The sequence below is a fragment of the Vipera ursinii genome, assembly GCF_947247035.1.
Source record: "Vipera ursinii genome assembly, chromosome: 2".
Classification (NCBI taxonomy): Eukaryota; Metazoa; Chordata; class Lepidosauria; order Squamata; family Viperidae; genus Vipera; species Vipera ursinii.
In genome coordinates, this window is record NC_139513.1 from 195,324,023 (window position 1) to 195,342,122 (window position 18,100).

Genomic DNA, 18,100 nt, shown 5'->3' on the forward strand with positions numbered 1-18,100 from the left:
AATAGCACTTAGACTTATATACTGCTTCAGAGTGTTTTACAGCCCTCTCTAAGCGGTTTAGAGAGTCAGCTTATTGCTCCCAACAATCTGGGTCCTCATTTTACCAACCTCGGAAGGATGGAAGGCTGAGTCAACCTTGAGCAGGTGAGACGCGAACTGCCAAACTGCTGGCAGCTGGGAGCAGAAGCAAGCCTGCAGTACTGCATACTAACCACTGCGCCACCAGAGGTTAATGCTATTACAGCTTCGTAGTAATAAATTCAATTATTAAAAATAACGGGTAGTGAAGAAGGATTTCAGTTCACCTATTTCAGGGGTAGGCAACCTTGGCTCTTTTATGACTCGTGGACTTCAACTCCCAGAATTCCTGAGCCAGCCATGCTGAGCCATGCTGGCTGAGGAATTCTGGGAGTTGAAGTCCACGAGTCATAAAAGAGCCAAGGTTGCCTACCCGTGACCTATCTGTTGAGCCACTCTGTTGGAAGCAGGCCCGTAGAATCAGGTGGGAGGGGGCAGTGCAGATAGCCAATGAAAAGCGGAGTGAGAACAGTTCGAATTCTGTGACGTCACAACGCCTATGCAGCGGAATAGTTCCGCGGGACATGCGTCAACCAGAACTCCCGAGGAGATTGGTGATACTGCAAGGTCACGTGTGCGTCACGTGACAAGGCTTGCCCGGTCTCGCTTCCCTCCCCCCCAAATGTCATGAAATCATAGAAGTACGAAAAGTAAAAATCATCCAGTATTGCTATCCTCTACTACGGGACACGCATTTAAGGAACCCATTTGGAAGTTTATAATAGTTAACATTTCTTCCCTCTGCAAATTCAGCCTGAAGTCTTGTTTCTGCATACCAAGGGCGATGTGCAGAAATATTTGTACGATACTATTGGGCAACCGAGTGTCATTTTCCGCCAATTAAAATTATTTCAGTGTGAATATTGTTGCGAAACCAGTTTTTAAAATGTGTGGGTTTCTCTTTCTTAATTCTAGAAAAAGTCACTTGTAACATGTTGCGAGCGGGGTGGGGGGAGTAAAGGCAGGTTGTCATGACCATCTATACTCCTTCAGACGTGTATTACTTGTTGTTAATAATGCCTCTGTAGACTTGAGGAAACAATACCAGCATTGTCATCAATATTCCGTCGTTGACTTAAAATGTTCGCCAAACCCAGACTGAATAATATTGATTTTTTAAAAAAACATTTTTACATCTCAAATTGAAAAAATCTTCAGTCGAAACGCCCCCCGGCCCCCTGACTCGGAAACAGAAGAAACTTCTTTTTTGCTATTACTTGACAGATATACTGTTGTGTAATGACATCTGTCGCGTGTTTTTCTCCCTAGGTGTTTTTCCCCGCTTCTCCTCTAAGCCTAAAGCCTCAAAACACTCCTTTTCCACCTGGCTGACCTGGACTGACAGGCATTTTAATTATGTTTACAATTTTTAATTTATTTTTAATTTTAATTTATTGCACAGAGGACTTTAATTTTATCTTAATTTCTGTACTTATTATATGTTATTGTTGTTAGCCGCCCTGAGTCCTTCGGGAGATAGGGCGGGATATAAGTCCCATTAATGAAAGAAAGAAAGAAAGAAAGAAAGAAAGAAAGAAAGAAAGAAAGAGAGAGAGAGAGAGAGAGAGAGAGAGAGAGAGAGAGAGAGAGAGAAGGGGTCAAAGGAGCCCGGAAGTGAAAAGCCATCGAGGCTTGTTTCTATGTGGTGTATCTATGATACAAAAGGAGGAGTTGACCCGGAAGTGAATGAGCGGCGGGTGGTGCTGGCGTTGTGTTTCGATGTCCGAGGTGGCGGGTCTACTTAGTTCACCATGTCAATAGAAATCGAGTCCTCGGAGTGAGTGCGCTGGTCGGCCAAGGGGCCGGGCGGGTTTTGCGTTTCGGTGCCAGCTTCCTTTGACCTGTCCCAGGCCTGGTTCCTTCTCAGCCGCCTCCCTGCTGCTTTTCCCGTTGGTGCGTCCTCGGGACGCTCCGCTTGCCTATAACTGCAAGCCAGCAGCTGTGCGGAGCACCGGGTTGCTCTAAATTCATTCCGGGAATTTACGAAGGCGGCCGAAGTTTCGTATGGAAGGCAAAAACATATGGGGTGGAGTGGGTGGGTGGGCGAATGGGGTGTCGGGGGAGGGGTGAGAGAAAGAAATGCACTTGGCAGCGTCAGTACAGGTAGTCCTCAACGTAAGACCGCAACGAAGCCCAAAACTGATGTCGCTAAGTGGGAAATTTGTTAAAGCGAGCTTTGCTGCATTTTACGACTTTGTTGCCTTAATCGCGGCGGTTATGAAATGAATAACACCGTTGTCAAGTGAATCTGGTTTCCCCCTTTGACGTTGCTTGGGTCGGAAGGTCGCAAAAGGTGATCACATGAACCTGGGACACTGCAACCGTCATAAATGTGAGTCAGTTGTCAAGCATCCAGATATAAGTCACGTGACCGTGGGGATGCTTGCAACGGTTGTAAGAGGGGGAAAAATGGTCAGAAGTTATTTTTTCAGGGCTTGTTGTAACTTTGAATGGTCACTAAGCGAACTGTTGTAAGTCGAGGACTACCTGTAGAATCAAAAAGGAGCAAAAGCATCTGTTAGTTCACTACACTACTGTGTAGCTACTAAGCTCTGATTGAATTTTTTTCCTCTTTGAAACAGAAATGAATATCGGAAAATTGCTTCTAATAAGATAGTATGTTATTTGTGTGGGAGAAAGGGACTGACAAAATGGAGTAAATATCAGTAATTTATTGTATTAATTGTTTTGTTCAGTGTCATCCGTTTAATCATGCAATATCTGAAGGAGAACAGCCTTCATCGTGCCCTGGCTACATTGCAAGAGGAAACGACAGTGTCTCTGAACACGGTGGACAGCATTGAGAGCTTTGTGGCGGATATTAACAGTGGCCATTGGGATACAGTACTGCAAGCAATACAGTCCCTAAAGTTGCCAGACAAAACACTCATTGATCTGTATGAACAGGTCAGCAAGCTTTGTGCAATAATATTTTGAGTTGTATTTGTTGGCATATATTTTGAATTGCTAGAAAATAAATTGGCATTTTGTGTCTTTGCAGAATATTCATCTTTCATTTTTGAACAGAGAGGCAAATGATGATACATACATGATGTATCATATGTATGATCACGCAGATAACATAACTTAATATTTGTGCCAAATGTCATGGCATCATCACATAACTGCATTATTTATGTCACACTGTCATGCACATGCCATTTGATATTTCTTGACATTTATTTATTATTTATTTGTTTTTTTTATTTATGGTTGCTGCTGTCTCTGAAAATTAAATCATTCCTATTTAGTATAAAATCATATTAGCTCTATATGCAATCTGATTTCCCCCCAGTTTTTACACTCTGTTGATTAATTTTTTAAAGATTTTTTTCCAAGAATATAAGCTTTGTATTGTACCGTGCTTCTGTAATATAATATTGGTACCACATAACAGTTTTAAAGTTGTTAGTGCATTTTAAACACAGCCCTGTTCATACCTGAGTTTTTTTTTCATTAAAAAATAAGAATTTTCAAGACTTATGCTCTACACTCTTTTTCAGTTTTGAAACTTGAATCAAATTTTGCTAACATTGACCATCAACTGTATAATTCCATTTAAATTTACAAGTCACATAAGTGTAATAGTTAGGTGCATTAGCACATGTTTGTATGACTAATAATGCTTTTCTGTTGATGTTTCAGGTTGTTCTGGAACTGATAGAACTTCGTGAATTGGGTGCTGCTAGATCTCTTCTGAGACAAACTGACCCAATGATCATGTTAAAGCAAACCCAACCAGAGCGATATATTCATCTTGAGAACCTTTTGGCTAGGTCCTATTTTGACCCACGTGAGGTAAAAACTGTGTTGGCTCATAGTTGTTTATGTGTATTATACTAAATAATATATGAAGGACCCACTAGGCCAGGGGTAGGCAACCTTGGCTCTTTTATGACTCGTGGACTTCAACTCCCAGAATTCCTGAGCTAGCATGGCTGGCTCAGGAATTCTGGGAGTTGAAGTCCACGAGTCATAAAAGAGCCAAGGTTGCCTACCCCTGCACTAGGCTAAGCTGGTTCTTAAACAACATTATATTGCTGTTTGTTTGGCCTAACTAGCTTTACTTTATTATTTTTCTCATTTACAGTTTGCAGTATACACCTCATGTAATCATTTCTGCATAATGGAAGATCTAGCTTGTTTTCCAATTTCTGCATTTTGCAATGATATAATTAGAATGTAAATTTAATTAATAAATGGTAGACAGATGCTACCTGTCTTCTAAGAGATTTAGGACCGGTAAAAGAAGGAAGTTATTAGATGTATTTCTAATATTTTTGGGATGGGTTCAGATACCTCTGTGGAATTAGTTTTAAGAATTTAAAATTCTCCGTTGGTTTGTGCATACATTCTTTCCGTTTGCCCCACATATTCTTTACATTTGTTTGACTAATTTTACCTAAAGTGACATGCTTTTTCTTTGAAAATTCTGATTAAACCTGGCCTGTCTAAACAAGTCGAGGTATATACAAAGATAAAACATTAAAGAGAAATATGACTATACAGAGGAAAGAGGCTGAGAACCCATGATCTTATGCCTTATCTAAAATTTAAAATTGTTTCCTTTTAGACATTTTATTTCAATGTGTCATAAATAAGAATGCTTTTTATTTCTTGGTTACATTTCAGTTTGAGATCTGACCTAGTTTGGGATAGAATCAACATGGTAGCTCTGTTCTTCTTTATGTGAGAGAGTAGATAGGTGCAATTTTGTTGCTCTTGCTTGTTTTTGAGATAGTATTTGATATAATTAACAATCTACTCTTCTTGGATTGTCTTTGTGAGTTGGAGGTCCTGTACATGGAAGTTATCTCTCCTATTTGCAGGATGGTTTTACATAACAGAGTGTGCTTTTAGATCTGGCAGTGGTATTGTTGGGTACCAAAAGGCACTGCTTTGCCCAAAGTTTTTTATTTTATTTTAAAAGTTCTATTTAACATTTATATAAAGTCACTGGGACAGTCGTAGATAAATTTTGGGGGGGCAGAGGAGAATGAGGGGGTTTCCAGCATAGTGACAATGGTTTAATTTCTTTATAATTTTTTTAACGTTGGTTGTGCATTTATTTAATTAGTTTATAAAACCACCCGTCTACTAAAAGGAGCTTTCCTTTTATAAGAATAAAACACAAAAGAAGGCAATGATGAAACGCCAATAATAGGGCATATATGGTCTGAACGAGTTGTTGGGACAGTCATAGTGATGGATTAGAACAGGGCCAATCAGTTAAGATTGAATCTTCACAAATAGAAATCTTGTGGGTTCATGATTTTTCGATAATACGAAGTGAGAATCTTTGCTGTCTTTCCTCAAAAAGAACAGGTCTACAGTTAAAATTGTCATTAAAGGCTAAGAAATCACCATGACTGGGAGTATCTGGTATCAGCTTTGGTCTATGTATAAACTTTGCCCTTTCCTGGACCAAGTTGAGTGGGATGCTTCATTGTGCACATGTGATAATCTTTGTAGGTCAGGCTAGCTGACAAACTGCTGTGAGTGCCTAAAGTTGTAGAAAATCTCATCTAGTATTTGCTCACAGCTTTCTCAGTTATGGCACCTACTGTTCGTTTACCTACTATTATATCTTTGAAGCCGTCTTCATCCAGATCATGTTTTGATAAATGACAGAAAAATGCTTTTTGTTCCTTCCTGTATATTTGCATTCCCTGTTACTGGACATTGTTTGTATATTTTGTTTTGTTGTGTATTTTTATTTTATAAGCCACAGTAAATTTCTTCTGTTCAGAAAACATGATACTAACTTTCTTCTCAAAGTTGGAAATTGCCTTTCCAGAACTTAACTCTTTTGATTTCCAGAATTTGCTTTGTTTTCTATTTGCCTTTAGATCAGTGTAATTTATACAAATAAGCAATCAGTGTTGCTTAGCTGGCTGGATTCAATTCTGCCCCACAGTAGTCTTTGAGGAACAAAAATTAATATTTCTATATTGGGTATGCTCTTCAAAAAATAATTATTTATTTGTCACATTACATTGCTCAATTTCTCTGTATGTGAGAAAGATTTGTTGATACCAGTTGGAAAGACAGTTAGCATGAAGTCTGGTCATTTGTGAGAATATAGTAATTGTAAGTCTAAGTGATGGTTGGGTTTTATTATGTATTGACATAAAACATTGCTATTTTGAAGGTAAGTAACATTTGAACTGTGAGGACTGTTTTCCTTTCTTTGCTGGCACGTATCTTGATATGTCTTCCACTTTCTCTGGCTGAAGCTACCATGAAGCAGAAGTAATGTGCATTTTAACAATAAGTAGAAGGTTGGATTAAGGTCTTGTTCTGATTCAAACTAAATAGAGTTGGCCTTTCCCAATACAGTTATTTCCACCAAATTTATCCCAACACTCAAAACTGTTGTGGATTTAGAAGTGTGTGTGTCTGTGTATGTATGTATGTACGTGTATGTGTGTGAATTTTTAATAAAACATCCAGTTGACAATCCAGACAAGTTGCTCGTTAAAGTGGCAGATTTCTCAAAAGGAAGTTAATGCTCTGTATGTTTGTGGATCTGAATGAATTTGGCAACATGCAAGTCCAATGAAGGGATGTGGTGGGTTAGGATGCTGAGCTTGTTGATCAGAAGGTCGGCAGTTTGGTGGGTCGAATCCTGAGTGCCGCGTAACAGAGTGAGTGCCTGTTACTCGTCCCAGCTTCTGCCAACCTAGCAGTTCGAAAGCACGTAAAAAATGCAAGTAGAAAAATAGGGAACACTACGGTGGGAAGGTAACAGTGTTCCGTGCGCCTTTGGCTTCTAGTCATGCCGGCCACATGACCACGGAGATGTCCTCTTCGGCTTTGAAACGGAGATGAGCACTGGCCCCTAGAGTTGGAAACGACTAGCACGCATGTGCGGGGGAACCTTTACCTTTACCTTAAGTCCAATGACTCCTGTTGCGTTTCAGGCATACCCAGATGGAAGCAGCAAAGAGAAGCGGAGAGCTGCCATTGCCCAGGCCTTGGCTGGTGAAGTTAGTGTGGTACCTCCATCTCGTCTTATGGCATTATTAGGACAGGTATTTTTTCCCCCTTAAGCTTAATGGATGAGTATGAAATGGAAGACTGATCGTTCTTTAAAGCCTAAGATTATGAGTCTTTGATATGGTGCTTAGAAGATTTTTTTTAAAAATGTCTGAGTGCCCTTTTGTATTAAGTTTCAAAAGTGTTAGGATCTGTGTCTGTAATCCTCTCTGGTATCTTAGGCCCTGAAATGGCAGCAGCATCAGGGGCTACTTCCCCCTGGTATGACTATTGACTTGTTCAGAGGAAAAGCAGCCGTCAAAGATGTGGAAGAGGAAAAATTCCCCACGCAGCTGAGTAGGCATATCAAGGTGGGTTTATCCTTCACTGTGATTTCAGCAACAGGTCTCAAGTCCTTCTGGGATGTAGGAATTTCAGTTTGGATTAAATGAGGAACACACTTAAGGCTTAGAATATCTCACTGGCTGGGTTCAGTATTGTATCCAATTATCATGTGGTTTATTTGATTTACCTTGTTGTGAGAACCCTATTGTGATTCATTGACCAACCTAATATATTTTAGAATTCTGTATTTTAAAATAGGGCATGTACAGGTCATTTTATATTCTTGTACTTTTAAAAAGCAAAGCAAAGTTGATTTTAGTAAAGAATTGGGTGAGAGCCAAGTTGTTACAGTGGTTAAGACCCCAGGCTAGAAATCGGGAGTTTCACCTTAGGCACAAAGCCAGCTGGGTGGACCAATCCTCTCTCTGCAGTAGGTACTAGTAATCCTCAGTTAACGATGGTAATTGGGACCAGAATTTCTGACACTAAGTGACACAGTTGTAAAGCATGACATCACATGACCACATTGCTTAAGAGTGATAATCCCAGTGTCCCTGTTGCTATTGATAAGTTAGGACTTTCTGGCAACTTCGTCACAACTTCCAACGAAAGCAGAGCGGAAGCCCACAGGAAATGGCAGATCCCAGGTGGCTTGCAAGCAGGCTGGTAGGTAGGTAAGTGACTGCTGCCGGCGGAAGGCACAAGTTGCACAGTGTTTCAGGTACAGCATCAAGAAAATGGTTTCTTGGATCCAAGAGTAAAATAAGATCAAGTTCCAACCAGTGAGCGATCACCAGGGTATCATTTCCAGGGTTGTAGAGAGGAAAGGCAATGCAAGCTACTTTTGTACAGATGCCAAGAGAACTCCATCAGTCTATCCATGTATCCAGCGCGAATTAAGTTTAATTTGAGGATGTCTTTACCTTTCCAGTCTAGATTAGTATATATTATTTATTATATGCTACTTCTTTATCCCCATAAAATAGTTTGGTCAAAAGTCTCACGTGGAATGTGCTCGATTTTCTCCGGATGGTCAATATCTGGTCACTGGTTCTGTGGATGGATTTATTGAAGTCTGGAACTTTACTACTGGGAAAATCAGGAAGGTAATTCTATGACTCCTCTTAACTGCCGTGTGAATTACTCAACACACGTCATCAATTCTTTGGGCACAATAAATGAAGATGACTAATATGAACTCTTCTGGAATTCCAGATGAAATTGGAATGGAATTTTAAATTAGGGTATACAGTGCCAAACCAAATGTTCTATTTGCTTTTTGTTTTTTTAAAGCAGTGCAGTGCAGTGCAGTGCACTCATTACAGTCTTTTTCAAAATGGAAGTCAGTAGAAGATGTTATGAGGTGCAAGATCCATGAGCCATATTGAACATTTTCTTCTTTGCTTTATCTTTGCTGTTGGTGGAATGGGTAGAAAACTTTGGAAGATTAAAAAGAAAAATAGAAATGGGTGCTTAATTCTTGCTGGTTACTTTTATATTTCAAAATTGGAAATAAATATGAGTGGAGAAAAATGGGCTTTGGAGAAGCTTTGCAAAGAGACAGTAATGTTGTTTTTGTATAAATGATAAGTACAATGTTGGCAATCCCAAATTTATGGAGTAACAACATCTGAGGTGCACACTTTAGGTATAGAAGAGCTTAGCTTCAATCCTTGACTTACTCTATTTCAAAGAATCCCATGATTTAGATCTAAACTTGCCCTCTGAATTGGAGAGCCACCACCAGTCTGGGTTTTAATAGTATGATTTGGGATAGTGTGGCTCCTGAAATGAATTTTGTATACATTGTTCCTCCCAATGCTTGTTCTTTTCCTAGTTCTATTAATTTATTTTGTTCATTGCTTTGTTTAGGACCTGAAGTACCAGGCACAGGATAATTTTATGATGATGGATGATGCAGTGCTGTGTATGTGCTTCAGCAGAGACACTGAAATGTTAGCAACTGGAGCTCAAGATGGAAAAATTAAGGTATGCTAGAGGCCCAATGTGGAACCCAAGAACTGCCTTATAAGCCATGTTTCCTGAACTTCTAAGACCTGACAGACACACAGTATGGAGAGTTTTGTCAGGGCTCAAGAGTATGAATTAATCATCTTCTGAGAATTTGTTCTTTGTCCTTTCTCTATGAATTTCTGTATTGCTTTCTAAGCATTGATTCATGGGTAGAGGTTACAAGTATTTTCCCGAAGGAAAGTAGTTCTACTCTTTCTTAGCATCAGGAACAGTTTGCACAATCCCCAATCGTGCTGTATAAAGAAACAGAGACAAGTCAACTGTTCCTCTCTACGTCCAAGACTGCATAGAAGGAAACAGTGTTTATGGCAGTGAATCATGCAGAAATATGGGCAGGCAAGAGCAGTTTTCTCTGGGTGCATATTTGGGGTTCAGATTGTTCTGGTTTTTCTTTTATGGATTTTTTTTTGTAGCACACATCATGGACTGGCAGTTTAGTGCTATTCACTAATTTCAGATATTCAGTTAATAAAAGGGGCCCGTTTGAGTATAAGAACATCTTATACATAGAATGAAGGCTACTGCTAAGCTTGTAAGCCGCCCTGAGTCTTCGGAGAAGGGCGGGATATAAACGAAATAAAAATTAAATTAAATTAAAAATCTTGTTCAACATTCTGCCCCAACCATGGCCAATCAGCTGCCGTGGAGAAATCTATTTTATTCATAAGAACAGAAGCCCTGTATGTGTTGGGTCTACCTGAGCGAGCAAGGCAATTTGGCAGGAAATGTTATTGTCGGGTGATGGTAACCGTCAGTTCCTTGGTTTCTCTGAAGGTGTGGAAGATTCAGAGTGGGCAGTGTCTGAGGCGATTTGAAAGAGGCCACAGCAAAGGTGTCACCTGCCTGAGTTTCTCGAAGGATAGCAGCCAGATTCTGAGCGCCTCTTTTGATCAGACAATCCGGTAGGTCTCGTTTTGCCACTCATTTGGCTGTTCCGTCTGACTCGGGAGACATAACACTAAATGTAGTTTTTATGCCGTAACAGTATTCATGGCCTGAAATCAGGAAAGACTCTCAAAGAATTTCGCGGTCATTCCTCATTCGTTAACGAAGCTACATTTACACAAGATGGACATTATGTTATTAGTGCATCCTCTGATGGCACTGTGAAGGTACGCTCCAAGATCCTGATCGCTAGGTGTAATTTGTATGATTAGTTGAAATTTTGGCTCCTTGTTTTTTGTTTTTTGAAACACACTCTTAGTAGTACAGGTAGTCCTTGACTTACAATTGAGCCCAACATTTCTGTTGCTCAGCGAGACCGTTGTTAAGTAAGTTTTGTCCCATTTTGCCACCTGTCTTGCCCCATTTTTATGAGCTTTCCTGTTAAGTGAATCACTGCAGTCGTTAAGTTAGTAACACGGTTGTTAAGTGAATCTGGTTTTTCCCATTGACTTTGCTCGTCAGAAGGTCACAGAAGCTGATCACATGACTCCAAGGCACTGCAAACCTCGTAAATATGAGTCAGTTGCCAAGCGTCTGAATTTCGATCATGCGGCCATGGGGATACGGCAACAGTTGTAAGTATGAAAAATAGTGCCGTTGTAACTTTGAACAATGACTAAAGGAACTGTTGTAAGTCGAGGACTACCTCTACTGAACACAAGAAATATTTACAAATGCTGTGCAGTGCCTGGTCCAGGTAAAATTGAACTTAATGCAACTTCAGTCTCACAAATGATTTCTGCTAGCTGCAGCTCTTTCAGACGTATCGATTTTTTAGTTTGAGTTGAACTAGCTTCTGGTCAATCTCTTTTAAGTGACTGATTAGTAGGGTTTTTTCCCTTCGTTTTTAATATTGGTACAGAGTGGGTTGACTTTTTGATTGCACTTTTTAATGAAATGTTTGTATTAGTGCCCCTCGTAAGACGGAGAAAGGGCCTGTGTATTATGGGAAACAGTGCTATGGTTAGGGCCATTATATACCCTGCATGAAGAAGACACACATGGGGTAGCTTGGGTTTCATTCTAATATGGAATTTGCATATTTTCCTTTCCTCTTTATTTGTTAGGTTTGGAATATGAAGACTACAGAATGCTGTAACACTTTCAAATCTCTGGGTAGCACAGCTGGAACAGACATTACTGTGAACAGTGTGATTCTCCTGCCTAAAAATCCAGAGCACTTTGTTGTTTGTAACAGATCAAACACAGTTGTCATCATGAACATGCAGGGGCAAGTACGTGATTGGATTGTATTTTAAAGTCTGAGAGGACACAATCGGTGTTCCTTTTGGACTCAATAGCTAGAGTTGACCACGGGAAGCCATTGTTCCACTCTTTCTGATTTGTAAGACTTTCCATAGTCCTAATTAAGTGTTGCATTGATTGGTTGAGGTTGCTGAATTAATACTTAGGATTCCCAAATAATCTGAAAGACCCTATTTTAGCTTACATTTGTAGCTAGTTTTAGCTATTTTCTTTTATACACAGTTTTAAATTGGTTCGGAAGGTTCTTGGAATTTGCTTCAGCGAACTTAGTCATTTAACAAATGCTAAAGAGATCTCAGGAACTTGTACGGAGAGAAAAATCCTCTTTTCCCCATATATTAGCCTGTAATATTGATACTACTTTTAATTTTTAATTTTTATTATTACATTTTATGCTGCCCATCTCTCCTATAAGGCGACTCTAGGCAGCTTACAGATTATATTTTTATAAAGGTTTATACATGTCTCTAATAACATTGTTATAGCACATCTCATATATACTGTAAGGTTAGCTGATATTTCCCTGCTGTGTATTTAACATATTTCCAAAGGCAAAAGGAAAGGAGCTAGTGAGGTTTGAAATATGCACACCATAATACTTGTACTAAGTACTGAATCAAAACTACAGTGAAGATTTAATACATTTCAGCTCACCCACCCCCTTGGAGAGATAAAACTCAAGTCTCTTTGTCCATCAGCGTCCTTTAACCTCTGAGGATCTGCTTGCTACTTGTGCTGTTGCTAATACTTTGCATTAGAGATTGCAATTCCCTAACGTTTTACTCTGTCCTTTGGAAGGGCATTGTCATGAGAAATGAATACTATATCTTGAACTATAATACGGCTGCTGATTTCTTTTTTCTTGATAATATTTCAACTTGGTAGATTGTGAGAAGTTTCAGCTCTGGTAAGAGAGAAGGTGGTGATTTTGTCTGCTGCGCCCTTTCTCCTCGAGGCGAGTGGATCTACTGTGTGGGTGAAGATTTTGTCCTCTACTGTTTCAGCACAGTGACTGGGAAGCTGGAGAGAACACTGACGGTGAGTAGCAGATGGTGTCTTGGTAGCAACCTAGCAGCAGTTCTGTATGCCAAGGGTCCCCAACCTCCGGTCCGTGGATCAACACCGGTCCGCAGCATGCCAGCAAGTGGGCCACACAAACAAGCAAAGCTCCATCCTCGGGATGCAGGCAGTATTCAAAACCACACCCCCTCTGGTCCGCAGAAAAACCTTTCTCCATGGCACCGGTCCCTGGTGCCCAAAAGGTTGGGGATCTCTGCTGTATGCAGTAGAGGCTAGATTTGGCTCCCGTGTCCTATAGGCTTTTCCACCAAATCTAATATTTCCCCAGTTAACACTTACAGAAATCCTGGCAGAGCAGATTTCCTTCTCAAAAAATCACTAGTGAAGATTACAAAACTCTGCTTCCTGTTTTCTGACCGCCACATCACTTTTTCCCCACCCAAATATCCACCAGATGTGTAGACCAACTTCAGAATCCCTTGTCCGGCTAACATTGCTGAACAGATATGGGGAGTGTCTGGAAGCCTGCTTTGTGGTGTCTTTTCAGGACTTATTTAGGACTTAGGCCTATAGTTTAACTTTAATCTCACGTGCAATAACCTATTGACTGTAAGTAAACCATAACCATGTATTTAACAATCCACTATGTTTCTTTAATCAAATCAGATGTAATCCGCAATCACAAAGTCAAAATTTAATTTTTCTGCTTTTCCTGTAGGAAAACTAATAGGAATATCCAAGCCACAAGAAACAAGTAGTCAGATTGTTGTTTATCATTAAAACAGTAAATTTTGCTGTCTAAGCTAGTTCTATTAGTTTCAGAATCCATTCTTCCAGAAAACACTTTTTTTTCTTGATTATTTTCTAAGTTTTTTTCTTTTATGATAAAGGTATGTATAGAAAATATCTCATGTTATGTTCTGGAGTTAATCTTGTTTCTTCTTCCTTTCTGATGTTAAGGTTCATGAAAAGGATGTCATTGGTATTGCTCACCATCCCCACCAAAATTTGATTGCTACCTATAGTGAAGATGGGTTGTTGAAGCTGTGGAAACCATAGAACTGCATCAATTCCTTCAGTGTGTTGCTTTTGAATCCCTTAGAAGTGTGTACCATGTGCAGGGGTTTATGTTTCCTAAAAGATTTTAAAAAGGCTTTGTTTTAACTTATATTGAATTTCATGTGCAGCTGTCCCAAGAGAAATCTTTAGCTATATCTAACGCTAGTTGTATATGCAAATTGCAAAATCAGTTCAATTTCTACAAATGTTCTTTTCATACACTTCATTTCTGCTTCTTATGTGAATGACATTACTTCTACATATTTTGGTTTTTTTTTAAAAAAAAAATGAATTCTTTTGGTTAAGGCAAAAATGAAGAACAAATACACACATGTTAAAAATTCTGGCAGTATTCATGGAAATGTAAAACACATATTTAAACATTGCCAGTTGAAAGTTATGATCTTGCAGACTATGTAATTTGGCTGAGTGACACCCCTTGTTATTAAGGTAAACATGCTACTTACATGCCAAATTAAATTTATAGCCACACTGGGCGGGGGGGGGGGGAGTTCTGCTTTGGTTAGATGTTAATTTCCCTCTCCTATTTAGAATATATATAGTGTCTTGAATAGTATAGAAACTAATTGCTATTGTTTTGTAGACAATTTGATGTTTTGAAATATACTGAGTTTATGTTACAAGCTTCATCTTATTTTCAGAAAATAAGAAATAAAATATTTTGTTTCCTGAAGAATTATAATTTTGCTGTTCAAAATGGACATTTTATGGTTTCTAAATTTGTGCAGATTTTTTTGTAGCTCCTTTTTCTAAAAAAACACTTCTCTGTTCTACAATAAAATATTACTTAAAGAGGCATCTGGCTTAGAACTTTTCTAACTCTCCCTTTAAAATAAGATCAAACTTGAAATTCATGTTTATGAAGAAAGCATGCTACTTTCTGCACTGGTGAAGAAACAAGTTACTTATTGAGTTGCATCTGCAAATTAGTACTATTAAATGTATCCATCTTTCCTATAAGTATTCATGGGCATCAAGAGGGAATCTCATCTTTTTTAATGTTCTGGAGTAGGCTTCATTGAGAGATTGACTCTGATGTCTAATTCCTTAATTATTACTATACACTAAATGTCATTCTCTTTGAAAATTACGTTAATTCAACCAGCCAATCAGCAACAATTCTGATGTTTAAGAAACTTCGATAGATTCGTGTATGTGTGTGTGCGCACATGCACGCACAAAGCTAAAAACTATAGTTTGTATTGTACTTGGTGGCATGATCTAGGACAACTTTTCAGGTGGCTGGCTGGTTTAAGGAATGGTAACACTAGGTGCCCCAGTCTCTTCTCATTTTCTAATCGCTTTTACAAAAGATCAGTTTGGGGATGTATTTCTGAGTTTTGAGGGGATTAATTATAGGAATGTGTCAGGACCCACCCCAATCCACATCTTAGGAAAGAAAGAACTCTTGAACCAGGAATTGTCAAAAGCAGCTTTTACTAAAACATGATTGGCAATGGAAATACTAGACAGGATCTGAAACTGTGTTACACTTTGGTACTTTTAAAGCAGGGGTGTCAAACTTAATTTCATTGAGGGCCGCATCAGCGTTGTGGTTGCCCTCGGGGCCGGGTGGGTATGGCCAGGGTGGGCGTGGCCTACTGGGTGGGCATAGCTAGAGTGCGTATGGCCTACTGAGTGGGCGTGGCCAGCTCTACATCGTTCGCATCAAGGGTGCCTATGGGGGCCTGAGCAGGAGTGGAACAGATCTGAGGGTCTCTGGCAGAAGGAGGATCTCTGGGCCAGGGCCAAGGCAGTGGGGGCCGTTCCCTCACTGTTTCCAGGATGGCTTCGTGGGCCACATGAAACCACTTCGTGGGCCAGATCTGGTCCCCGGGCCTTGTGTTTGACATTTATTTATTTTATTTTTATTTTTAATCCATTTATATCCCGACCTCCGAAGACTCAGGGCGGCTTACAAGCTTAGCAGTAGCCTTCATTCTATGTATATGCCTGCTTATTAGGGCTTTCACACACACTCCAAGCGGCATTATTACAAAGTCAGCTTAATTGCCCCCAACAATTTGGGTCCTCATTTTACCTACCTCAGAAGGATGGAAGGCTGAGTCAACCTTGAGCCTGGTGGGATGCGAACCTGCACTAATTGCAGGCAGCTGGTGTTACTTAAGGAGGCATTAGCCCACTGCTCCACCAAGGCTCTTATGTCTGTTTTAAAGAGTCCCCGAGTCAAAACCCCTCCCCTCAAACCATCTGGTCAGCCCCAGATCAATGAAAATTCAGGTGTCAAACCCTTCCACGGGAAAAAGGGATCTTCCCATGCCTTTACGACAATTACCTCCTTCCTTTCAGATTCTAATCGGAGATACAAACCAGATCTCTTCCGACCCACTTCCCCTGGTCTTTGAAGACAGCCTCCCGGCAGGCTGAATAAACAATCCTTGCACCTATTAACATCTCTTCTCCTCCTCGGAAAAATGGCAGAATCCAGGGAGAGGTATAAGATTTTAGAACATACATATATAGTTTTATGAATGGGATATAAATATGATAAAAAGTTTGCTCCTGGAGCCTCCTTTTCCCAATTCCATTCTCCTCAAACATTGACCCTCTCTTAACTGGAAACACCCTATATGACCTTCATCACTTAAAATGTCCACCATGTGCCTAAGATGTTAGGTTATTAAACCACAGCTGGTTGCATTCTTATTCTGTAATTGCAGCATTGTGCCCAAATGTGCAAGAAGCCTCCATAGACTTCTCATCAGCAGGTCATTCCCCATTATACATAGAAAATGGTCCATAGTGGTAAAGAAGACACCATACCTTTTACCAAGTATCAGCAATCTTTGCTTTTAAAAAAGAATAGAAATTTGATTTTTAAAACAAATTCTGCTATATGCAGTGGAAACTCTTAGCAAAACTGAATTACAAACATATTGAAGTTATCTAACATTTCTAAGATTACTTTCTTCATTTCACCTGAAATAGCTTGGTATGTTGAGTTCAGTGTTTATTGGCATTAGACAAGCTTTTCAAACCTAGAGGCAAACAAAGTCATAACCAAAAGCCAAGATGGGTTTGTCAAAAACAGATCATGCCAGACAAATCTTATTGCATTCTTTGGAGCAAAGTGACAAAATTAGTCAACCAGAGGAATGCTGTGGATATAATTTACTTGGACTTCAGTAAGACATTTGATAAAAGTAGATCATAACCTACTACTTGATAAGATAGAAAAATGTGGGTTAAACAGCATCACCACCAGATGGATTCGTAACTGGCTGATCAACCGCACTCAATATGTAGTCCTCAATGGAACTACATTTACACAGAGGGAAGTATGCAGTGGGGTACCCTAAGCTCTGTTTTAGGCCTAGTACTCTTCAACATCATCAACAGTTTGGATGAGGGGATAGATGGGGAATTCATCGAATTTGCAGATGACAAAGCTGGCAGGAATAGCTTAAGAAATCTTGACAGACTTGAACACTGGGCACTATCTAACAAAATGAAATTCAATGGTGAAAAAAGTAAGGTTCTACATTTAGGCAAGAAAAACCAAATGCAAAGATATAGTATAGTAGTAACAGAGGGATCTTGGAGTCCTAGTAGACCAGGCGTGTCAAACAGCCGGCCTGTGGGCTGGTTGCATCATGCGGATGCCGCCACCACCCAAGCTCCAACAGTGCCAAAAAAAGTCGCAATATGTCACATCATGTGATGCGGTGTGTTTCACATCCGTGTACTAGACAAGCATTTAATATGAGCCAGCAGCGTGCTGCAGCTGCCCCAAACCCCAACACTTCTAGGCTGAATTAAGAGGGATAGAATCACGATCACGTCAAGTGTTAATACCACTTTATAACGCCTTGGTAAGGCCACACTTGGAATACTGCATCCAGTTCTGATCACCACAATCTAATAAAAGACTCTAGAAAAGAGTGCAAAGAAGAGCAACAAAGATGATTAGGGGGCATATAAAGAACTGTTGCTGGAATTCAGTTATGTCTAGTTTAGTGAAGAGAAGGACCAGGGGTGACATGATAGCAGTGTTCCAATATCTCAGGTGCTGCCACAAAGAAGAGGGAGTCAAGCTATTCTCCAAAGCATCTGAAGGCAGGACAAGAAGCAATGGATGGAAGCTAATCAAAGAGAAGCAACCTAGGAACTAAGGAGAAACTTCCTGACAGTGTTGCACTAGAAGACTTCCAAGGTCCCTTCCAACTGTTGTTCTGTTCTATTCTAAACCAGGCTTCAGCTCATGTATTACCGGTATTCTCCTCACGCAACTCAGGAGTTAGATGTGTGCTTTTCTGCTTCTAAGTAATCAGTTTAACTAGACATCTATGCATATTTGCCAAACTTCTTTCTTGTAACTGGCTTCAATGGGATA

General features: G+C 39.8%; 2 protein-coding genes across 3 annotated transcripts in view; both read left to right on the forward strand.

Annotated features, from left to right (window-relative positions):
• The window catches only part of APTX (aprataxin), a 116,926-nt gene that overhangs the window by 77,418 nt on the left and 21,408 nt on the right, over window positions 1–18,100 (forward strand). The window lies entirely within an intron of this gene.
• On the forward strand, window positions 1,661–14,544 carry SMU1 (SMU1 DNA replication regulator and spliceosomal factor). 2 transcript variants are annotated; one of them, XM_083355845.1, is made up of 12 exons: window positions 1,661–1,855; window positions 2,775–2,985; window positions 3,724–3,876; window positions 7,002–7,112; window positions 7,299–7,427; window positions 8,388–8,507; window positions 9,274–9,390; window positions 10,210–10,337; window positions 10,421–10,547; window positions 11,448–11,615; window positions 12,532–12,684; window positions 13,627–14,544. In XM_083355845.1, the coding sequence occupies exons 1-12, from the start codon at window positions 1,830–1,832 to the stop codon at window positions 13,723–13,725; spliced, it is 1,542 nt and encodes a 513-aa protein (XP_083211971.1). In that variant the 5' UTR covers window positions 1,661–1,829; the 3' UTR covers window positions 13,726–14,544. The 2 variants fall into 2 exon arrangements, with proteins under 2 accessions (XP_083211971.1, XP_083211972.1); XM_083355846.1 differs by lacking the exon at window positions 7,002–7,112.

What these genes read in the sequence shown, in the direction of transcription:
- SMU1 (XM_083355845.1), top strand. Translation starts at nt 1,830, where the DNA reads ATGTCAATAGAAATCGAGTCCTCGGA. An exon ending in TCATTGATCTGTATGAACAG is followed by an intron (nt 2,986 to 3,723) that starts GTCAGCAAGCTT and finishes TTGATGTTTCAG; the next exon opens with GTTGTTCTGGAACTGATAGA. An exon ending in CTCAAGATGGAAAAATTAAG is followed by an intron (nt 9,391 to 10,209) that starts GTATGCTAGAGG and finishes GTTTCTCTGAAG; the next exon opens with GTGTGGAAGATTCAGAGTGG.